The sequence below is a fragment of the Muntiacus reevesi genome, chromosome 15 (assembly GCF_963930625.1).
Source record: "Muntiacus reevesi chromosome 15, mMunRee1.1, whole genome shotgun sequence".
NCBI classification, from domain to species: domain Eukaryota; kingdom Metazoa; phylum Chordata; class Mammalia; order Artiodactyla; family Cervidae; genus Muntiacus; species Muntiacus reevesi.
The window spans coordinates 12,832,408-12,855,295 of record NC_089263.1 but is presented as its reverse complement, the minus strand read 5'-3'; the positions used below and the strand labels follow the sequence as shown (position 1 = coordinate 12,855,295).

Sequence of the window (22,888 nt, the reverse complement as noted above, 5' to 3'; positions counted from 1 at the left end):
TGGGAGTTCTGCTGTTAGATGTGTGCACATTTATGTTGGGTTGACCAAAAAGTTCATGAACTTTTTGGCCAAACCCATATCTGTTATATGTTTCTGATCTGTTGACCTTTTTATCATTATAAAATGTCCCTCTTCATCTCCAGTAATATTTCTTGCTCTTCAGGTCTGTTTTGGTTTTATAACTTCTCGCTCTCTCCTGAGAACTGTCTGCACAGTATAATATTTTCCATTGCTGTACTTTCACCCTGTTTCTTTCTTTGAGTCTAAATGTCTCCTGTAGACAGCATATAGTTGGATTTTCCTTTTTTCTCTAGTAAGATAATTTCTGCCTTTTGATTGGAGTATTTGGCTCATTCACTTTTAGTATAATTATTGATATGGTTGGATTTATGTCCGTTTTGTTTTCCCTTTATGTGTCTTATTTCTTTTTGGTTCCTTTTCTTTTGTTTCAACAAATGGTTTTTAGTGGTTGTTCCAAGGTTTTAGTGTATATATCTTAGCACAATATTCTTAAAATTAATACTGATTTAATCCTGGTAAAATATAGCAACTTTTCTGCAGTATAGCTCTTATTTTCTCCTCCTTCCTTGTTGTAAACCCAAGAATACAGTGATAAAATGATTGCTTTATTCAAACTTGTGTTTTAAGGAAATTAAGAAAAGAGAAAATATGTTTATACAGTCTTATATATTTTCCATTTTACTTTATCATTTTTAGTGATCTTCATTTCTTCTTGTGCAGTTGCTGTCAGGTGTCACTTTGAGCCTGAAGGGCTCTTTTTAATATTTCTTGTAAAGCAGGCCTAGGCCCGCGTTTAGGCATTCTGTTTGGTTTCCTCATCAGGTGATGAGGGTAACCACAAATTCTGTCTTCATTTGTCTGTGCTGTTCTCTTTTCACCTTTAATTTTAAAGAATAGTTTGAGACTCCTCAGGAGACAGAGAAACTTGACTACTCTTACTATGTTCTTACTGCGGTGGTTGGTAGAACAGGCTTAGACCATTTCCTTTTCTTGCAGGTGTCCTCACTATAGTATGCCTGTGAGAGAGAAGGCCCCCCTGCACCCCTCCTTCCCATGCCTTCTCTTGGAACAGACTTTCTTAACCTCAGCGCTGTTGACATTTTGGACTGGATAATTCTGTTTTGCAAAATGGGGGATGGCTCTCCTTTGCATTTTACGATGTGCAGCAGCATCCATGGCCACTACCTACTCCATGCCAGGAGTGACCCCCCTTTCCCAGTTGTGGCAACCAAACATGTCTCTAGACATTGCCGAGTGTCCCCCAGAGGGGTGAAGTCACCACCAGTTGAGAGAGTTCCTGCTGTCTCCCCACATTGCTCATCTGCCATCCTCCACCCTCCCCACCCTGTCTTGCTGCTGATCTTTTCCGTGTCCCATTTGCTGCTCACTTGGATCCTCTTCCTCCCACAGAGCTCTGTAAGTCAATAGCAGTCACCTTTTTGAGGAGGGAGGCAGTTTCCCCCTTCTGTTTTTAAACATTCTATTGTCCGTTCTGTAATAAATACCCTGTTCATCATGTATTAGCAGAAGCCCATGTTCTTATAAAGTGTGTTTTTCAAAATGTACGTGCTATAAAACAGATGATGAATGAAAGTTTAGAAACAGTGGGGGTATCAATTATTATCTTTGTTTTCTGAAATGGATAAGAGAATTTTCAAGTATATTACTTTAGAATTTTCATATTGTTTTCTTGTATCTGACTTTTGATACACTGTGTATGTTTAGTCTCAGACTGTAGTGAGAATATGCTGTCTTAGATGATGAAAATGTGTCTCATATCGTATGGTTAATAAGTGGATAGACTGAGATCAGTCTCTGGTCTTCTGTGACCCAGGCCCATGTCCTTTAAACTTCAAATTCTAAAGAGAAATAGTACATCCTTCATAGCACCATAGAGATGAAGTAGAAGTATTCTACATAGTGGGAACCTTGCGGTCTGTGGGAACATATGTGCTCATTTTCTAGAGAAAGAAATGTGATGCTTAGTTTCCTCCAATGAATGGTTAGCTAAGATTTGTCCTTTTGTACAAATGGTGAAGTGGATGGTAGAGATTTTGACTCCTAAATGGTCATAATTAATTTTTTGTTGCTCTTAAGCAACTGTGGCATCCCACCCAGCATGGGCTACATTTTGGAAAAAAGTTTTATGTATCTTGTTTTTATAATTGAAGAGAGGAACTTTGAATTACTTTTTTCCACTAGAGATGATCATTCAGTTACTGTTTGCCAAAGTTTTCCATGTGGCCATTTGGATAATTATTGGAGGATGAATTGGAGTTAAGAGATAACACTCTGTGTGTGTGTATGCATGTGTGTGTATAAGCATGTGTATGTGTAAGAGAGCTTTTTCTCTTTGTAAGCTTTGTTTTTAAAGCATTATTATTTTCAGACATTTAAAAAATCATTTTTCACGAAGATGTATGTGTAAGAAGGAAATCCATTAGCTGAGTTTAGATTTTCTTTTGTTTCCGTCTGAGCTGTGTGGATGACAAAGCCTGTGAAGTACTTTTCCCTGGTTCCTGAAGTTCATTATGGCTCTCTACAACCGTTTGTTCCTTTTAGGGAAGTGACCCACTGAAGAAATGTCGTTGTACAGAAGAGAGGTTTACTCATGTAACTTCTGAACTTTCCCTTCCTCCACTGTGATAGGCCATTGTTCTCAGCATCCAAAAGCTAGTATTCTTTTTAACCAATTGAAATGGTGTTTCCTTTGTGCCGAGTCGATCCAATCACCTTTTCTGCGTGGCGACTCTGACCAGGAGCCTACCCTTACTGTGTGTGGTTACTACCCTTACTAGAGATACGTATCAGTGAGCCACTGTGTTTTGTATGTAGTGTTTTTGCACAGTATGGGGCTTGCTTTTAAAGCGAGAAAGGGCTATGGCTACATCAAAGAATTCAGCATATGCATATAATCATGTGCAAATGTGTATTTCATACCCACCCTGCAAAATAACTGTTTGATAGAGTATTTTCAGAGATTTTTTACCTCTTAGTGTTTTGTAGTTGTTGTTTTGCTTCTGCTCTCTAGACCAGTCTGAATTTTTTTTGCACTTTTCCTTTCACATATTTATCGCTGACTTGTAATGTATCATTTTACCTACTTTGATTTAATTTTCTTTTTTGTTGTTCCTCACTAGAGTGAGCTTCTGTTTATCCAAAATCCCAAGATCTGGGAAATGCAGAATTGTTTCTACTTTGGTGAGAGTCACATGTTAAATACAGAAGTTGATTAACAGAGAAATAGCTAAAATAGTGACTCTGTAGGCTGTGATGTGGTATTATCATAAGTTCACCATGATGACGGTACACCTTTTATATCCATGGTAGTACAAACTGACAGTTGTCCAGTGCATGGACCAGCAAATTTTCCGTAAAGAACCTGGTAGTAAACATTTCAGCTAGGCATGTGGCCTGTCACAACTACTCATCTGCTGTATAGACAGAAAGCAGCCATAGGTGGTTTGTAAATAATTCAGTGTATATCTAAGAAACAATGTCTCATGTTAGCTCCTTTAACGCAATAAGAGTACACTAGGTCGGTGAAAGTATTTGTTGCCTAAAATAGTAGGAGTAGTGAGTCTTGTTTAAAAAAAGTTCATTATTTAAGTTTTTAGACTAGTGTAGTTGTAATTATATGTTTTGTAAATTAAAACATTTTCTTGAAATTATTTATCTCCCAGCTCTTCAGAAAATAGCCTGATGTATAGGAATGGTCTTTCACTTCCAGTTGCCTCATACATTTTGCGTTGAGATGCTGTTGAGATAGCTCACTTTTTACGTTGTTCCTTTTAATCCTCTTATCAGTTTTAATTCTTCAATTTATTTTATGTTCTTATCTTCCTAGCAGTGTGGCAAAATACAGTGTACCTTCGGTTTGTCGAGGGAGGTGCTTTAATGGTATTTTCAGATCTCTGCCTCTAAAGGTCGTTTCTCTACCTCTGAGTATGGTTGTTTTAGGCATTATCAGGTGTCACATGGGCTTGAAACGGATGCTCCTAGTGCCTGATGACTTGCCTGGCCATCCATGAGTTCAGAAGTGGCAGCAAGCAGTAACTTCCTTGTGGCCACTGGTAGTGCTGACATTTGCTCTCTTTGACTTTCTTATCAGAGATCATTACATGGTAGCTGTAGGTGATGTCGAGTCCTAAATCTATAATTCTGGGACTTGACTGACATCAGCACAGCAGGGCATCCTGCTGTCGGAAGGCAGGCTGTGGGCAGCATCTTCTCCACTGAGCTTCAATCTGTACACAAAACTAAGCAGCTTCTTCCAAGTGCTTTGTTGGCTTTCATGTGGCAAGTCAGAGCATATTTTTCTAAGCCCCATGAAATAAACTTCTTTCAATTTTTATTTTTGAAAGAACTTTGATCAAAGTGTCCCATACTGAATTTCTGCCACAGATCCTTTAGTGATCCAAAGATGGTTGAATTAATATTTACACAGGAGAAACTTTGATCTGTAGAGTTCAGGCAGAATTTGTTATGGGTGACATGTTTTTAAATTTCATTAATAAATTTTGTGCCTCCAAGTTCTGTTAGTATCAAATTTGTATCACTTATATCCTTCTTGTTGTCTGGGGCCTATTTTGTGGTTGACTGCCATTGTAATCTATTTTAAATCTGTGAGCAGTAAGGATGACTGATGGAAACGATGTAATTTTTACCTTTGGTGACAGCTGTGATATCACCACTAATTATTCTTTTATCTCTGAATATTGTTTTCCCTGTAAATTACAGCTTATTAAACAATAGTTTATGATTAATTTTCCACCTAACATTTTATCACAATAACATGTTCAGTTCAATTCAGTCGCTTAGTCGTGTCCGACTCTTTGTGACCCCATGAATTGCAGCACGCCAGGCCTTCCTGTCCATCACCAACTCCCGGAGTTTACTCAGACTCATGTCCATCTAGTTGGTGATGCCACCCAGCCATCTCATCCTCTGTTGTCCCCTTCTCCTCCTGCCCCCAGTCGCTCTCAGCATCAGGGTCTTTTCCAATGAGTCAGTTCTTCTCATGAGTTGGCCAAAGTATTGGAGTTTCAGCTTCAGCATCAGTCCTTCCAGTGAACACCCAGGACTGATCTCCTTCAGGGTGGACTGGTTGGATCTCCTTGCAGTCCAAGGGACTCTCAAGAGTCTTCTCCAACACCACAGTTCAAAAGCATCAATTTTTCAGCGCTTAGCTTTCTTCACAGTCCAACTCTCACATCCATACATGACCACTGGAAAAACCATAGCCTTGACTAGACGGACTTTTGTTGGCAAAGTAATGTCTCTGCTTTTTAATATGCTATCTAGGTTGGTCATAACTTTCCTTCTAAGGAGTAAGCGTCTTTTAATTTCATGGCCACAGTCTCCATCTGGAGTGATTTTGGAGCCCAAAAAAATGAAGTCTGTTACTTACGTACTAAGTGCATGATTTACTGAAATATTTTGTGAACCCTGGATCCAGTCTGAGAATCGGAAACCTACTGTTATCCAGCATAGACTGATGAAATTGATTCAGTTGATTTTCCCTTGCCTTTTTGTTTTCCAGTCTCTTGTTTTCAAAAGCTAGTGAAAGATAAAATTTATTTATCCTTATAGGGAAGACTCATTTTTTTTAACAGACTATTTTTTTTTCCTAGTTGGTTCCTTAAAAAAGAAATTTTATTTGGAAAAAGAAATTTTTTTTCCTCCTATGTAATTGAGTAACACTGTTCTGTTTTATCTCTAGGTTTGAGTTCTGGGAAGATTTTGAAGAAGACCATGGGAAAGGGAGAGAGAATGGCTATCAGAGTCTTCATAAGGTGCTAGAGCCTTTCCTTCTCCGAAGAGTGAAGAAAGATGTGGAGAAATCTCTTCCTGCCAAAGTGGAACAGATTCTCAGAGTGGAGATGTCAGCCCTTCAGAAACAGTATTATAAGTAAGTCAATGGCTGAGTCAGGCCCAAATGGGATTAAGATCAGTGCCAGGAAGACATGGGAGAACTGACAGGTAAACTGCCTTTTTTAGTGAGGGCTCAACACAGATTTAAATAGCAGTTTATATATGGTCAGAGAGAGGGAACTTTATTTTTAAGGAATTGCTTTGTTTAATTTTGTTTATGATTATTTATAATAGTTAACAGAGCTCCAAAGCCAAAACTGCCAAGACTGGCCTGTTCAAAGATAGCTGCCTTCCATCCTTGTCTCCTCCATTCTAGTTTCTCTTCCCCTTAGGTAATGATTACTATTATATTTAAACATCTTAATGTTTATCTTTTCTTTATTTTTGATTTTTAAAATACAAGCAGATACACACTAACTTCTTTTGGCCTTTCTCTTATGCAGATGGTAGCACACTGTGCATTTTTCTGTACCTTTTTCCACTTAGTGATGCCAGACAGCTGTGCTGGGGAACACTCCACAGTAGTTCACAGCGACAGGCAGCCCTTCCTTTTTACAACTGCATAGTGGATCTGTGGAAAAGTTTATTACTAGTCCTTCAGTGATGGAGATTTGGGTAGTTCCGAATACTTGCCTTTTGTAAATAGTGCTGTAGTCTTTGAGCATCCCTCTTTGAGATGGGTTCCTAAACATGTGATTCCTAAAAGTATAAAGAAATTTCACAGTGCAGAAGAAAAGTGCTTCTCATATTTTGGGGCTTGTGGTTAGAGCTTATTTGGATATGTGTGAATATTCATGCACCCCGTCCTCCCTTCTTTCCAAACTGAGTTGTAAAACACTCTCATCATGAGTACTGTATTCTGTAAAACTCCTTTTACACAATTTAAATAGATATGTAGCTTCTGTCTTTGATATATCTCATTTATTTAACTGCTTTTCTAATTTGTGATAGCTTAATTTCCACTTTTATACTATATTAAAGATAGCTTCAGTGACAGTCATTATTTATGTAAAATACATAAATGTAATATATGTTGTAGTATATATATGTATATATATATTTTGCCTTGGTTTTCTTAAAAAAAAAAGTATTTACTTTTAATTGGAGGATATCGTGTTGGTCTCTGCCATACATCAACATAAATCAGTCATAGGTATACATATGTCCCCTCCCTCTTGAACCTCCCTCCTACCTCCCACCCCATCCCATCCCTGTAGGTTGTCACAGAGAACCTTAATCATTGAGCTCCCTGCATCATACATCACATTTTTTCTTGTTATTTTCCTCTTTTAATATTCCTGTGCTCAGCCAGGTTGAAATACTGAATAGAATGTTTAATGGTCTGACTCTGGAGATATTTGAGGATTCCTAGTTAGGTGGCAGGAGATAGAAGATAAAGCATCCTTCCTTGCCTTTTTAATTCCCCTCCACCTCCATGCCCTCAGTAATAGTGTTTCCTTTTATAATCTTCTGGTATACCCTGTTCTCTTTCTTTGCATCTAATAATATCATTATTGTCTTAATTTGCAGATGGATTTTGACCAGGAATTACAAGGCTCTTGCCAAAGGAACAAGAGGCAGCACATCTGGTTTCCTTAATATTGTGATGGAACTGAAGAAATGCTGCAACCACTGTTACCTGATTAAACCCCCTGAAGAAAATGAAAGGGAAAATGGACAGGAAATTCTTCTGGTGTGTGCTTACCTTGTTTCTTAAGTTTCTTAAGGACAGTTTAGTTTCTGTAGATGCTTTTAATAAAAACACTCCTTTTCCTCCTTGATGGCGCTTCAAGGAGCATCAAAATAAGCTTTAAAAACAGGTGAGAAAAACCAAATAGCTAGGAAAAATCTGGAAAGTATATTGTCACAGATACCAGGTGAAGAACATTTCAGGAATTGCTTGTCAGCTAGATTGCAGAAGGCTTCCAAAAGCTTTAAGATGATTTTAAAAATACGAACTCTTAGAGGTAAAGGGCAGATTGAAGTATCCTTTTGATCATGATCATGTCTTTTCATTCTTCAGTCCCTGATCAGGAGCAGTGGGAAGTTGATTCTATTAGATAAACTGTTGACAAGACTTCGAGAAAGAGGAAACAGAGTCCTTATCTTCTCTCAGATGGTGAGGATGTTGGATATCCTGGCTGAGTACCTCACTATTAAGCACTACCCTTTCCAGGTAAGCATGCTCAGTACTTAGGGTCTCTCCCTTCCTCTCTCCTTCCCTCTCTCCTAGGGTGTATGCTTTGCTTGTTAAGTTATCCTCAAGTAGAAAACAAAGAGTTCACTTGTTTGAAACAAATTGAGATTAAGGTTCCAGGAGGGTCTTAGTTTTACTTTTGTAAAATTAAGGGTTTTCGTCTTCATTCATTAATCTCCAGTAAGATTATGAGCAAAATAAGAGGGAGGAAGGAGTTTCTTTAGCATAATGTTTTCTGCCTATTAGACAATAAAAAAACAAAAACTTATCTGTTCTGTATAGGCATGTGTGCAATTTATTTGGTCTAACATTTTTTATTTGCTTATTTATTTTTTTCAATTCTGGAGAAACACACATTTTATTATCAATTTTTGCTAGTGACTATGGTGGACAGAAATTATGTAGCAGAATAAGATCCTAATGAATAGAAAATACCTGTGATCAGTGATAACAAAAAGCATATTAAAGTTTGGATTATCGAGAAGAGCATAAGGTAGTGATATACAAGGGAATGATGATCACAAAACTGAAAAACAATGGTCACAAATTTTCCTGTGTTATAAACTTACACACAGCTGTGACTGCCAAGAGGAGTTTTTTCTCCCATAGGAATGGTACAGGTCATAACTATTCTTTTAGTCAAACAAACAAACAAACAAAATCCTCAGCATGTTGCATTTCATTTGAGAAGGAATTGTCCTTTTTTAAAAAATTTTATTTATTTTAATTGGAGGCTAATTACTTTACAACATTGTAGTGGTTTCTGCCATATACTGACATGAATCAGCCATGGGTGTATATGTGTTCCCCATCCTATTTGGCCTAATATTTTTTAATGCTTTGATTTTTAAGACATTTAAGGCATGATTTTTAATTATTAAATAAGTTTTTTCTTTAGTTTTGGATGGACTAATGCAGTTAGGCTGATACTGAAGATACTTGAAGCTAGTGATTCTAAGAAGACCAAGCTTTAAAACTCAGTAGCAGATTATCTTTCATAATAACCCTAAAAGGCCTAGTTATATCCATAATACCTGGTGTGGTCTTGCAGTAGCTGTCTTAGAATATAGTTAAATACTGTGGTTATTATCAGAAATAGCATAGTAGGGAGAGTCGGTGATCTCTGAGTACATCTGTTCCCTGGGTGCTTTTAGGTCTGGCTCATCATTTGGCATCAAGAGAAATCAGAGCATGTTACTTTTTTCTCTAGGGAATGAGTAGTCTGGTCATGTCATCATGCCTAATGCCTTCGCTTAGTGAGAATACTGAAAAGAGGGAGTTTGGGTTTTCTGATTTAAAAACTTACCTTTGGGTCAGGGCTCTCATGTAGAGCTGGTAGTCAGATAGGAGAAGGAGGGTCCCCACGTGTGATTCTGCCCGTGTCCAGGTGGCTCTGGGTTTGGTGGGCAGAACGCTGAGCTGTGTGTCCTTCCAGACCCCGCCCCGCCCCCTCACTGGTCACTGGCTAGCGGACAACATCTGTCTGGTCAGTTTTGCCTTCTGTAAAATGAGGTACTTTGTCTCAAGTGGTGATGAAGGGGCAGCTATGTGAAAATGATTTTAAAGAGTGAGAAATGCTTTCTATACAGCGTACTGGTAGTAGTTCTTCAGTATCTACATATTATATGGTATCTCCACGGTGACATTGTTTTGGACCTAGAGTTGACATACAGTCTAGTGTAAGAATTGTACGTTCTGGGAAATGCCAGGGGCTCTCCTGAGGATACGTTTTGGTGCTTGAATGCTTTAGTTTTTGGAAAAGCTGGGATATATATGACCAGCTTAATGTTTTCAATATTGTGGAAAAATGTCTTCCAAACAAAATTATGTAAAGGATTTTTTGGTGTATATAGCAGTTAATAACAGGGCAACTTTCAGCCGTATTAGCTTAGGAGCATCACTTTTCCGCAGGAGCTGATTCCGCAGGAGGGGACCACTGGTAGTATTTCCTAGTCTCTTGAGTACCCACAGACGGAAAATCAGACAGAGCCTCTGAGCACAGCTCGGTTGCTGTCCTAGTGGCCGTACTGATCCTTGGGTGAACCTAGGTGTCCCTTAGAACCAGAAGCTTCTGAGCTGGAGTGTGTAACCGGAGAGCTTGGGGCATGTTGGGTGTGCTGCTCAAGCAGAGCCCCTGGACGGCCCTTGGCCAGTGTGTTCTGGTTATTTTTACTCAGAGGGTGTTGGAGTGAGGAAGGTTTCAAGTCTTCTCTTCTATTTTGAGTGCAGCTGATTTTCCTACCTTATGATTTTCTCGTGGTTTATTTTTACAGCGTCTGGATGGTTCCATCAAGGGAGAAATCCGAAAACAGGCGCTGGACCACTTCAACGCAGATGGGTCTGAGGTACAGCATGCATGGCTTTGTTATTTGGGCAGTCTGGGCTCTGTATCAAGGGGGAAAGCCTTTCTAGCTGAATGTGCTGTTTCAGAAACAGTTCACAGTGCAGCTGTCTTACCTGATAAGAGAAATCACTGACGTAAAAGGTGCCTCTTAACATGGTTGTTTGTCACCCCAGAAAAGCATATGCATGCTTGTTTCTCTTCCTTGGGCTGGATTAATGGCAGAGTAGCTCTGATAGCAACAGAGTGCTCTCTGGTGCTCCCAGATGGCAAATTTCTGGACCTAGAAGAAAAACAAGGCCAGGTTGCGGAGGGCTGACCAATAGGATTAACTTTGACATGTGTGCTACTTCAGAAGGTTCTCACCTGTACTCTTGGTGACTTGAGTCTTGAAAAGTATGTTTGTCGTGTCCCAAATTTGTTGGACCTTGGTAGGGATGTGGCTTAATTCCCCTGCTTGGACTGATAGCAGCGTTGGTTCATCTGTTAGGTGTTCAGCTTGACTTTGGCAATATAAAGTATTTTGTTTTTAAGGCACGTGTGGAAGAGCCCTTAGGACAAGCCAGAAGCTGTGTAACCTTGTCATGTGTGCCTGTCAAGCTGTTAAATATGGTGGGGTTGGAGAGAAGGAGGAAGAAAGGTTTAGTGTGGAGGGCTGTAGCGGTGTGAGGAGGAGAGGAAGCCAAGGAGAGTGCTGGAGGTGAGACCAAGCAGTCAGTGGAGAGAGCCTAGGAGCCTCTGAAGTCTGGGCAGCTCTTCTGTGTGGAAAGACCGGACTTCACTCTGCTTTCTCATGAGCTTTAAGCACTGTGTCTGTCCCTCCAGAGTGGCAGGATTCCTGCCCCTCGAATTGCACACAGGCCCAATTAGACTGTGGTATTCTGGCTTCTTCTCTAGCCTAAAATTTTAGTTTTCCTTGAGGAGTTTTAGACACTAATCTCTTCAGAACCAAGGCTGTAAATAGTCAAGGACAAGAGGAATTGAATTATTAAAAATATTGATAACCATCTATTCCCATTCCTCCTTTCCCTCCTCCTATGTCCTCACCTGTAAAAGCATGATTTCACTCCCTGCTTCATAACCCTGCAGTGACGACTTCAGTGTAACAATTAGCACACAGCCCTGAGCAAGCATGCCATCAGTGTCAGCTATTTTTGTTCAGAATGTGTTGAGATCGGTTTTTTGTGCCTTTACTCTTAGTTTAAAACTCAGTGTGAGTTAAATGTCTTAGACTACCCTGTGTCAGAAAAAACTAAAGTTGGTTTCTTCATAGTTCTCCACTTGTCCCCCTACCCCATGGCTAGATGGTGAAAATGGTTTCTCTACCATTTTCTGCAAATCTGAGTCTTTCTTAAATTAATTAAAAAATTTATGTACTTTATTACTGGGGGAAAGTATTACATGTACATTTAGAAATTTTGCAAGTTGGTGAAGAGTACAAAGAAGAAAAGCTGTACAAAGTCCCATTCCAGCTTGCTATTCATATCATTTGGGTTCGTTTCGTTCATCCGAGAGGAAGCCGTTTATTTCTTTACGTTTGCCCCAGTTGGAATCATGCTGCATATAGTCTTGTTGTCACCTTTCATTCAAAATTCTACTCTAAGCATTTTCTCCATATCATTAAAGATTTAAAAAATCATGGTTTCTAATGTTTTCTCATGCCTGTTCCCTCATTTATTTAACCATTTTATTGTTGTCAGATGTTTAATTAAGAGGATATGAGCATGTGAAAAAGGTTTTTAGTGCCTTTTGCCGAATCACTTTTTCCAAACAATTTATATTCATACTTTTTAAAAAAATGTATTTATTTGGTTGTGCCTAGTCCTAGCTGAGGCATGTGGGATCTAGTTCCCTGACCAGGGATCGGGCCCAGGCCCCGTGCATTGGGAGCACGGAGTCTTAGCCACTGGACCACCAGGGAAGTCCGTATGTTCATACTTTTATGTATGAATACTTCTGTTTTACCTCACCTTTCAGTTTCATAATTTTTAACCTTTCCCTATTTGGTAATAGACATAACTAGTATCTTAATGTAATTCATACTGCCTTTGATAAAGAGTGACACTGAAAATAATCTTTTATGATCATTCAGAGCTCCGGTTTCCTTCGTGTTTTAGATGTCTTATTCTCAATGTTTACCTGTGGACTTCGCTCTAGGGTGTGGAACTGCTGGGTATTTCTGCCAAGGATCACAGACTCAGTGCTTCAGCACCCCTGGTGATCAGTTCTTTATTGGAACTATTTAAAGTTCTTGTGGAAAAAAAAATGAAAAAAAAAAAAAGTTCTTGTGAGATAGCTCTATTTTTAGTTCTGTGACAGTGTTGGTGAATGACTGTTATTTAGACTGGGGAGACCCTTTCATTGCGTGTATGTATATGTATTAAATACAGCCATTTATCAAAAGATAGAACTGCCAGTGTGTGAGTGCCACTTTCACGAGATGCAGACAGGTGTAAGGTGCCTGGCCAGTCTCTGGTATGCCGCTGCTATGGACACGGGACTGTGTCAGGGCCGGGGTCTTCCCCGTGCACAGCTCTTCAGCTGGTCCTGCTCTGGTTTTCTTGGTGCGTGTCCCATGGTGACTGAGGGTCCTGTGCTACCCACTGGTTCCGTCACGTCACCTGTTAGTACAGTGTTTCTGTATTCCTCAGCAGCCTAATAAATGAAAGGACATTTGCTCAATAAAGTTTCCTTGCTTACATGGACTGCCTGCCTTACATGGCATAACTCACCTTTACCCAGGAAATAAGTATGTAGGCAACTTACTGAAGTGATCCATTGATAACTAAGTTTGTCTGGTTTCTGTTAATTGCTTGTATACTAATTTTAGTTGGGCAAGACCACTAATTCTTTTGCTCCTATTGCCTTATCCATTTCTCCTTTACTCCCTTAGCTCATTGCACCAACTCTTACCTCTTAATCAAATGAAAATTCACTCTGCCATCAAGTCCCTGACATTCTTTTAGCCTCCATAAAGTTTGTCCATCATATCTCACTTTTCTTCACACCTGCAGGGGTTTCCAGGTATAAGGGCTTATTGGACTGTGAAACTGTTTCTGAGAAGGCCACTGCATAAAGTAGTATATTGCATTGTGTACAGGACTTCTGTTTCCTGCTCTCGACAAGGGCTGGTGGCCTGGGAATCAATTTGGCTTCCGCGGACACAGTTGTCATCTTTGACTCTGACTGGAATCCCCAGAACGACTTGCAGGCACAAGCCCGAGCCCACAGAATTGGTCAGAAGAAGCAGGTTAGTGGAGAAGCCTTTGGATGTGTTTTGGAGGGGAGGTCGTTGTCTGTGGGTAGATATCTATTTGTTAATTAGCTAGTAGAGAGAAGCTGTCTTTAGGGCTGAGATGAGATGAGCCTATAGTTATGGAACAGTTCTTTCTCACCATCTGTAAAGCGTATGACCAGTAACTTTCTGGCTTGCTCAAAGGTACATGATAAACAGACTTAGAATTGAAAATTTCTATTTTAGTATAGAAAAGTTGTTGTATTCACATTGTTCGAGACAGTCTACTTTTATTACACATGTTCAACGTTAGCGCTTTCGTATGCTGCAAAAGTACACACTTGTTTCCTTCAAGGATAAATTTCAAAGTCTGTTCCAATATTAGCTGCCTTTAAGTTTCACATGTGGTTGGAGATTCAGTTTCGGTGAAACAGATAATTCTTTAGCAGCATTTTTATTGTTAGGTCAAGGCTATAATAATAATTCTTAGAGGCAATTTTTATTTAAGAATGTAACATGCTGCCCATAGTAGAAGATATTATATATATTAATGCTTAAGTTGTCTGCTTGGATCGATGACTTACAAGTAGTATGCCATAGCAGAGAACAGACTTTTTTTTTTTTATTTCTCTTCTTGGTTTTAGACAGAAGTAACTTTCTATGTGTATGAACAGGCATAAGCACAACATTGCCTTTTCTTACAGGTGAATATTTACCGCTTGGTTACAAAGGGGACCGTGGAGGAAGAGATCATAGAACGGGCCAAAAAGAAGATGGTGTTGGACCATCTGGTGATTCAGCGCATGGATACCACTGGCCGAACGGTTCTGGAAAACAACTCTGGAAGGTCCAAGTAAGTGCCAGAAAGGTGGGAGAGGTAGCAGAAGTCAATTTTACATCATCATTTTGTGTAATACATTCATTCTTCTCATGAGATGCTCTACAACAGACATTAATCAATCGTTGATTACTTGGAAAGGACCAAGCCAAAACTGCAAGATGACATTTTCATTTTATTTTGCTTTCCCTGTTTCTCCTTCCTCTTTTTTTTTCTATTTTTTGGCATATCAGCCCTCCTCATGTGCCTTCTTGTCTTTCCTGCCCTCCTTCCCGCCTCTTGCTTTTGGTTCTGCCTGTGCCGTACGACACAGCAGCAGAAGCGGCAGCTGTGTGCTCGCCATCAGGCTTTCTGCCTGGCACAGTATTGCTTTGGACTTTTCAGTGAATTGGTGGCCGTTTCTTACCATTGGTAAAAATGTTTGTGTGGAGATTGCCTTTCCTATTGAAAACAAAAGGGTATGAAAGGAAAATAGTTTTAAGTTTCAACTGGCTTTATTTGGAAGCACAACTGTTTCTCTTAGAGAGTGTACGTTCTGACCAAATTTTTGAGCATCTTCTGTGGCTGTCTTAGAGTTTGTGTTACAGGTTAAATCAAACGAGCCCTTTCTGATTAGGTGATGATGATTTTCCACTAAAAAGAAAACTAGACAGAAAAAGCTTGTTCTTTTATTTTGGACCAGAGAGGAGGTGTTTGAAAATTCTTGGTGAACAATAACTTTCTGAATCAAAGGATGAAGAGAGAATTCCCTTCTTTCATGTTGCTTATTTTCTTTCTTGCTTACCCATGTAAATAGATGAACCAACAGGAAAATAATTTCTTAGTCTTTTGGTAAGTTAGGTTTACCACTGCAGACTCATCCTGTGGATTAAAAACCATGAAATATTTGTGAGATCATTTTTCTTGTGGCAGAATTTCTATTTTCGCCAATAGTTGGACCTCTTTAGGAAGAATAGATATTTAGAACTCAATAGAGGTTATTTGACGTCCCTAAGAGATTACAACTTCATTTTACTTCTACAGTTCAAATCCTTTTAATAAAGAAGAGCTGACAGCGATTTTGAAATTTGGAGCAGAGGATCTCTTCAAAGAACTTGAAGGGGAGGAATCAGAGCCTCAGGTAATTAACAATAAGGGGAAAATTTTTCTTGATAAGTATCATCTGTGAGAGTCTAAATTTTTCTGGAAGCACATTCCGAGCCTGAGACTTTTCTAAAGAAAGAGTAGTTACTTGCAGAACATAGCTTCTCTTTTTTCTTATAGAGCTGAAAGCACTTACAAAATTGACTAGGAAAGAATGAGAAAAGTATTGAGGATTTTGTCTTTGCTCTTTTTTATTCCAATTTTATTTCTTGTAATTTCTGAAGTTTCATCTTATGATTTGTATAAATAGTAGTTTGAAATGTTGGATATAAAACATTATAAAAACTGAGTGTAAAAGAAAATGGAGTATCAGAGAAGAGAGTTGGTTTATTTGCACCAGTATTCTCAGTCAGTGCTAACCACTGTTGCCTTTTTACCATGTTCTTTTAGGAAATGGATATAGATGAAATTTTGCGCTTGGCTGAAACCAGAGAGAACGAAGTCTCAACAAGTGCAACAGATGAACTTCTGTCACAATTTAAGGTATTAAAATCATTGTCTGAGAAAGTCCTTGGCATTGATTTGTGAACCAATAATAAGTAATGCCTGTCAGTACTCTGTCAGTGCAAGACACTCTATGCTTTTCTTTTTACCTAAATTGATTCATATCCCTTAAAATCATTCTCTAGAGTTCCAAGAATGGTGTAAATATAGACTGTACAGTCCTTCCCATGGGGGTAACCACTGAAGTGGTACATCTTGCCCAGAGTCGGTGGATAGAAAAGAGATAGTTGGTGTGAGAAAAGCTGCAAATACGCTGTCAGTGGGACAGGTGGAGAACTAGATAATGTGGAGCTCTGGGAGAGACATTAGTAGAATCATGACAAAGAGAGGTCAGAGGTATGAAAGTAGAAGGTGGGAAGCTCCTGCTGACTTCGTGGCATTCGGGAAGTTGTGGGATGATTGGTGGTATTTGATAGAAAATTAAATGAGTTCAGGACTAAATGCAAAAGCTGGATACCGGATGAATAGCAGGTGACCGTGCTGAGTATAGACTTTATTAAAAAGCTTAGTAAGGAAAACAGTGAAAGTAATTTATAAGGATGAAAGGGTCAGGCAAGGTAAGGCTTTTGAAAGGTGTTACCATGTTTCTAGGTTGAGGAAAGAGCTTGAGAATAGGAAAACATTGAAGGTTCTAAGGAAAAAAGGACAGTTTGGTTGCACATTGCCCAGGAGGAGACTGGAAGGGATATAATCAAAAGCACAGATGGAAGATCTGGCTTTTGAAAGACAAAAGAAGAATACACTTTGGGAAGGAGAGGGGAGAGATGATATAGAAGCTCCAGTTGGTGACCTTACTTACCAGTAAGTGAGGTGTTTACTGAGAAGTGGAGCAGTTTTGGGATCGCTCCATCCAGGGGCCAGGAGTTGCTGGGAAGAACTTGATAGGGACTAGAGCTGAATTTAGAAGGTGGGGCTTCATGTTAGAGCAAGTCGGCAGGATCAGATGACTCTCCAGCATTACTTGAGGTCAGAAAAACTGAATCAGTTGTTCATTCCAAGGTGGAAGATTGGCTTAGGAGGCACAGAAGAGTCATCAAAGTGGCAAAAAGTTGCCCAGGTTCAAGTGAGAATGTGGTTGAGTGGATTCATCATTGGTTGGTTCTGTGCATGTTAGGGACAAGGGTAAGAGGTTTACATGGATGATTTTGTGTGGTAGACCCACTAGGACTGAGAAAGAAGTGTTTGGGAGGAAGCAGTACTTTGTGATGAAGTCCAGGGTTGGCCACAAGTAGAAGTTGTCTCAGTGGAAGAAAAAGAAAAGGGTTGAGTGGATCACAGAATGCTAGGATCAGAGATAATGTGTCTTAAGGATGCAGAAGATGGAGGTGAATTGTTAGCGTTTCAACTGGATTTCACTTCTGTGACTAATGCTCCCTTCTTAAACAGAAGTAATCTTCATGATGGTGTCCTAATCAAAATATTATATGATTATTTAGGTCTGAAAAATTTCTGCATATTACAGATTGATCAGAAGCCAGATGACTGGTGACACTTATCTTTCTAAAGCCCTTTTGGCCATTATGTTTCAGCATCTAGTTAGGTAGGATTCTGCTTACTTAGGGACTCTGTATGTCTGGAGTGCATCACTGAATTGACTTTCTTTTCCTAATAATTCTTTTTTGTTAACCTAATTTAACATGTTGGAAACATAACAAACATTTTTTTAAGGTATTTATGACTACACGTTTCTTAAGTAATAATAACCAATCCTTATAAAATTCATACTATAAGCACTGTTTTAAGTGCATTCTGTATATCAGTCTTTCAGTTTTTACAACAATGTTGTGTTGAAGTCACTGTTACCATCATTTATAGATGAGGAAACTGAGACACAAGGAGGCTAAGTAGATTTCCTAAAGTTACACGTTTGGAGTTATTATTTCTTAGACAGGGATTCTGGCCTGTAGAGTCTGGCCCTTGACTGCTGCACCACTCTTGGGAAAGTTAAATTCCCAATTGCATGAACCACTGATGTATGTGCAGTATTGGTATTTGTATCACCTAATACCATTTTAAAAGTGAGATCTAAAGTAGTTACAAATAGTGCTTAACTTGAGAGATCAGACAGATAATTCATTTTATGGAACAGAAAAATGTTAAATTTTAAATCTCAGGAATTACACACCTCTGGTTTTGTCCTGGAATATTAAAATTCTGATTGTGAAGACATGATATCCATGTTGGAAGTTAAGAGTTAATTTTGCCTGAAAGTTCTGATTTCAGTGTCAGCTCTTAAGTTATTTTGAGGAATGGAACTTCCTAAAGCTCTTTAACTTTAGTCCAGGCCTGGGGCCTGCCCACCACTGCTCAGAAGTGGCCAGAGTTGGTAGATGTTTCTCTGTAGCCATAGTCTAAGACTTTCAGACTCATACATGCAGATACCTTTCTTTTTGGAATACATATTATGTCTATATAAATAGATACTAAATGTCTGATATCAGGCTTTCCTGATAGCTCAGTTGGTAAAAAATCTGACTGCAATGCAGAAGACTGGGATTTGATCCCTTGGTCAGGAATATCCCCTGGAGAAGGAGATGGCAACCCACTCCAGTATTTTTGCCTGAAAAATCCTATGGACAGAGGAGCCTGGCAGTCTACAGTCCGTGGGGTCACAAGAGTTGGACATGACTTAGTGATCAGACCACAACATGAAGTAAATGGAATATTCTTCCAAATTTGCTTGAATTTTTTGCATTTTATGTTTTTGTTTTTATTCCTGAGACTAAAGTACAGTTTTGAGCATGTGAAATAATGAAATACCTTGAGCTACTATACTTTTAATAAAAGTGAATAAAGTAACCAGTTGACTAGATAGTAGCTACTGCTTTGAGTTACGCTTTGTTTCAGATGAGCTGTATTCAGTAGCAGTTTACCATGTACAGGCCTGTCAGTCCACACTGGGCTAACATTAGGGATTCGGATGTTATGATCTATATTTACCGTGTTTTTGGCCACACAACACGGCATGTGGGATCTTAGTTCCCTGACCAGGGATCAAACTTGTGTCCGCTGCAGTCTTGCAGTGGGAGCATGGAGTTCTAACCACTGAACCCCCAGGGAGTTCCCTTCAATTATTAGCATCTAAATGAATCTAAAAGTTCTAGTTAATATATTAGAAAATGTGTATGATTTAATAGCACATCTTTTAATAAAACATAAGACAGTTTGTATCTTTCTATCTTTCTTTATTCTTAAGTAAAATTCCTGATGAACTTTAGAACTTGGCAAGTAGATTTTTTTGAGGGGATGAGGGAGAAATTAGTAGAAAACTGATTTTTTTGATTATGTAATATCATAGGAGTCCCATTATCATTCATAGCATTTTAGATTCAAAGCACTGCATGAGTTGGCGTTTCAGTAGTTGGTGTTTGGGAAGTAGTGAAATGTCTGTCAGACTGAAGTCCTTTTGTTGTAAGGTTGCCAACTTCGCAACGATGGAGGATGAAGAAGAGCTTGATGAGCGTCCTCACAAGGACTGGGATGAGATCATCCCAGAGGAGCAGAGGAAGAAAGTGGAGGAGGAAGAGCGGCAGAAGGAGCTGGAAGAGATTTACATGTTGCCTCGAATTAGGAGTTCCACTAAAAAGGTGATCTAGTGAACGAGATGAAAGTGCTTCTGACATGGAGGGTTGGTTCCAGGGCAGAATTTTGGAAACTTAGCAGAGGGAAGTGGACGCGTGCACAGGGCCCAGGTGTATACCTGGGAGATGTTCCATCTCTGCATCTTGGCCCTTTGTGAGATGGCTGAACAGAATTTGAGTTTGATAGAAGGCTGCATTTTGCGCCTGACACTAGAAGTAGTAATTCTGACAGTTTGGTTCTGATCGGCAAGGCCTTCAGCTTTCAGAGTCAAATGTCTCTTCACCTGTAAAGGTTCGTTCATAGCACTTAGTATAAATACTTAGTAAGAGATTATATAAATACTTAGTAAGAGATTATATAAAGGTGCTTCAGTCACAAAGCACCATGAGAGGCACTATCTAATTTGATTTTTGCAAGAACATAGAAATAGATAAACTATGTTTTTATTACTCAGTTTGTTGGTGATAGCACACTTAGGTCTGCCTAAGATCCTAGTAAATCAATATTAGCTAATAGTAGTTATTGAGTATTCACAGTGTACCAGGCATAAGTCAGTGCTTTTACACTAACTGACTCATTTAATTCATATGAAAACCCTGTATTATAGATGCTATTATCCCCATTTTACAAATGGAAAACAAAGGCGTGGAGAGGTAATTTGCCCAAGAAAGTAAGCATGAACCTACAATCCAAATATTTTTATTCCAGGGTACTTAATGGTGACCAGATGACCAGAGACAGTATGTACTTAATGATGACCAGAGACAGTATGTCTCTGGCAGTGTGAATACCCCAAGCAGATCTTCTTTCATCACATGCTATCTGCCTCCCTCTTTCTTAAAGGCAGTTTGACTTGCCTGATACAATAGGAAGTTCTGAGCTTTAAGGAGTTAAGATAGGCTGGTCTTAGTCCTTAGATCACTTGGACCTGGCATTTGCTACAGTGTAACTTTGCATTTTCAGGCTCAGACAAATGACAGTGACTCTGACACTGAGTCTAAGAGACAGGCCCAGAGGTCCTCTGCCTCTGAGAGTGAGACGGATGACTCTGATGATGACAAGAAGCCCAAGCGCAGAGGGCGTCCCCGAAGTGTGCGGAAGGACCTGGTGGAGGGATTCACGGACGCTGAGATCCGGAGGTTGGTGGAGGCCCTGCTCTCCCTCCCCTCACATTTGGGCGGGCATGCTGTACATCCCTGGCCTGGGTGACAAGGAGGGCGGAGGACGGCAGGGAGACTGGAGTCCAAGCTTTTCCTCAGCTGAGCTTTGTTTACTACTTGTTCTCTGCTCTGAACATTTCATGATGAAGAAAGTCCAGTCAAGAGGAAAGACGCTGTTGGCGGCCACCTTGGGCTGGGACTTTTTTTTGTTTTTATTGAAGAATTTGAGTACATACATGCATACATATTTAACAATGTATATAGAAGAAATGGTATAATATAAAAAATTAGAGTACAGATAACCCCAGTTTGCTTTCTGTTAGTGTTAATACTGGTATCAGTTTGGTTTACTAATACATACAGCACATTGCTATACACAGCATATTGTTCGTCAGCTTGCTTCTTGTTACTTTCTGTCAGTTTTAGGCATCTTTCTCTGTCAGTACTTTCCACACATTTGTTGGTGTCTGATTCACATCCCTCTGCCCTCCAGAAAAACCTAAAATTGTTGCTTTCAAACCGTTTCCCCCTAGTTTATATGTTATCTTTTTAAACAGGTGAAGAAAGTAGAAACTCTGAAGATAGCTAGCTTTATGATCTAATCCATATTATTAATTCAACTATATCACATAGTCCTTTTAGGTCAGCATTTGAAACCATGAGGTCGTTGTTTCCCACTAAATCTTATACGTGTTCTGTTCTTCTTTCTTTCTTTCTTATGGAAAAACGTAAATACATACAAACACTGATAAAATCTCAGCACCCTTTCCCCTGGGTATTCTCTTAACCATTATGAATCGGCAGTCTGCCTTGTGTGTGGCCCTGCTTCTGCTGCCCCCTACCTCTAGTGTTGCACAGAGAAGAGTATATTGCGCTGAGGTTGAGTGGGATGTGCAAAAGCTGTTTATTAGGTCTGTGTGGTTTACTGCTGTTCAGATCTTCTATTTTCTTTGATCTTCTGCCTGATTGTTGTATTCATTATTGGAAATGGGGTGTTGACATCTCTACTGTTGCTGTATTATTTATTTCTCCTATTTTGTCAGTTATTGCGTCCTATATTTTGGGCCTCTGCTGTTAGGCGTATATACTTGATAATATGTTGTGTTGATAGACTAGCCCTTTTCTCATTATAAAATGTCCTCTGTCTCTAGCAACAGTTTATGTCTTAAAGTTTATATCTTGGTTCAATACTCATGTAGATACTCTTAACTCTTTTGATATTGTATATGTCATATCTTTTTCCTTTTTTATTGCAATCTGTTTGTGTCTTTGAATCTAACTTGCAACTCTTATAGGCTGTATTTAGTTAGATGATTTTTTAAAATTCATTCTATTGATTTCTTTGTTTTGGTTGAAATCTTTAAACCATTTACATTTAATGCAATTACTGATAAAATAGAATTTATGTCTGCATTTTTCTGTTTGTTTTTTATGTCTTGTATCTTTTTTGTTTCATTATTTCCCCCATTACTGCATTCTTCTGTATTGCATGAGTTTTAGTATACTATTTTAATTTTCTTGTTTCTTTTACATTTAAAAATTTATTTTCTTAGTGGTTTCTCTGGAGATTATAATCAATATTTTAACTTAGAACAATTTATTTTGGACTAATACCAACTTAATTTCAGTGGTATTCTAAAACTTTACTCCAGTTTAGGTACACTCCTTCTCCCTTTTTGTGCTTTTATTGTACAGGTTTAAAATGATTCAGGAGAAGTAAAGAGTTGTTGAAAAAAATACATATACACTGTGTTTTTTACTTACTCAGGTATCCTCCTGAGGCTGTTGTTTATTCATGTGGATTTGAGTTATTGTTTCATGTCTTTTCATTTCTGCCCAAAGTACCCTTCTTTAGTTTTCTTTTAGGGCAGGTCTGCAGCAACAAGTTTTATCTTTATTTATTTGGGAATGTCTTAATTTCTCCTTTGTTTTTGAAGGATAGTCTTTATTTTTTCTCTCTTTCACATTGGATAGTCTCTGTTGACTTACCTTT

General features: G+C 38.9%; 1 protein-coding gene across 4 annotated transcripts in view; it reads left to right on the top strand.

Annotated features, from left to right (window-relative positions):
* The window catches only part of CHD2 (chromodomain helicase DNA binding protein 2), a 113,429-nt gene that overhangs the window by 52,822 nt on the left and 37,719 nt on the right, over window positions 1-22,888 (top strand). For 3 of the 4 annotated variants that reach the window (XR_010659124.1, XM_065906515.1, XM_065906514.1), the window contains 10 exons: window positions 5,744-5,932; window positions 7,426-7,588; window positions 7,919-8,071; window positions 10,366-10,437; window positions 13,534-13,683; window positions 14,373-14,521; window positions 15,530-15,626; window positions 16,040-16,132; window positions 19,570-19,740; window positions 20,699-20,874. Coding sequence is in view for 3 of the 4 variants with exons in the window: in XM_065906515.1 (XP_065762587.1) it covers window positions 5,744-5,932; window positions 7,426-7,588; window positions 7,919-8,071; window positions 10,366-10,437; window positions 13,534-13,683; window positions 14,373-14,521; window positions 15,530-15,626; window positions 16,040-16,132; window positions 19,570-19,740; window positions 20,699-20,874 (1,413 nt within the window). In the remaining variant the exon portion in view is untranslated. Of the gene's footprint in view, window positions 1-5,743; window positions 5,933-7,425; window positions 7,589-7,918; window positions 8,072-10,365; window positions 10,438-13,447; window positions 13,684-14,372; window positions 14,522-15,529; window positions 15,627-16,039; window positions 16,133-19,569; window positions 19,741-20,698; window positions 20,875-22,888 lie in introns of those variants that run through there. The other variant, XM_065906517.1, reaches the window with a different exon arrangement.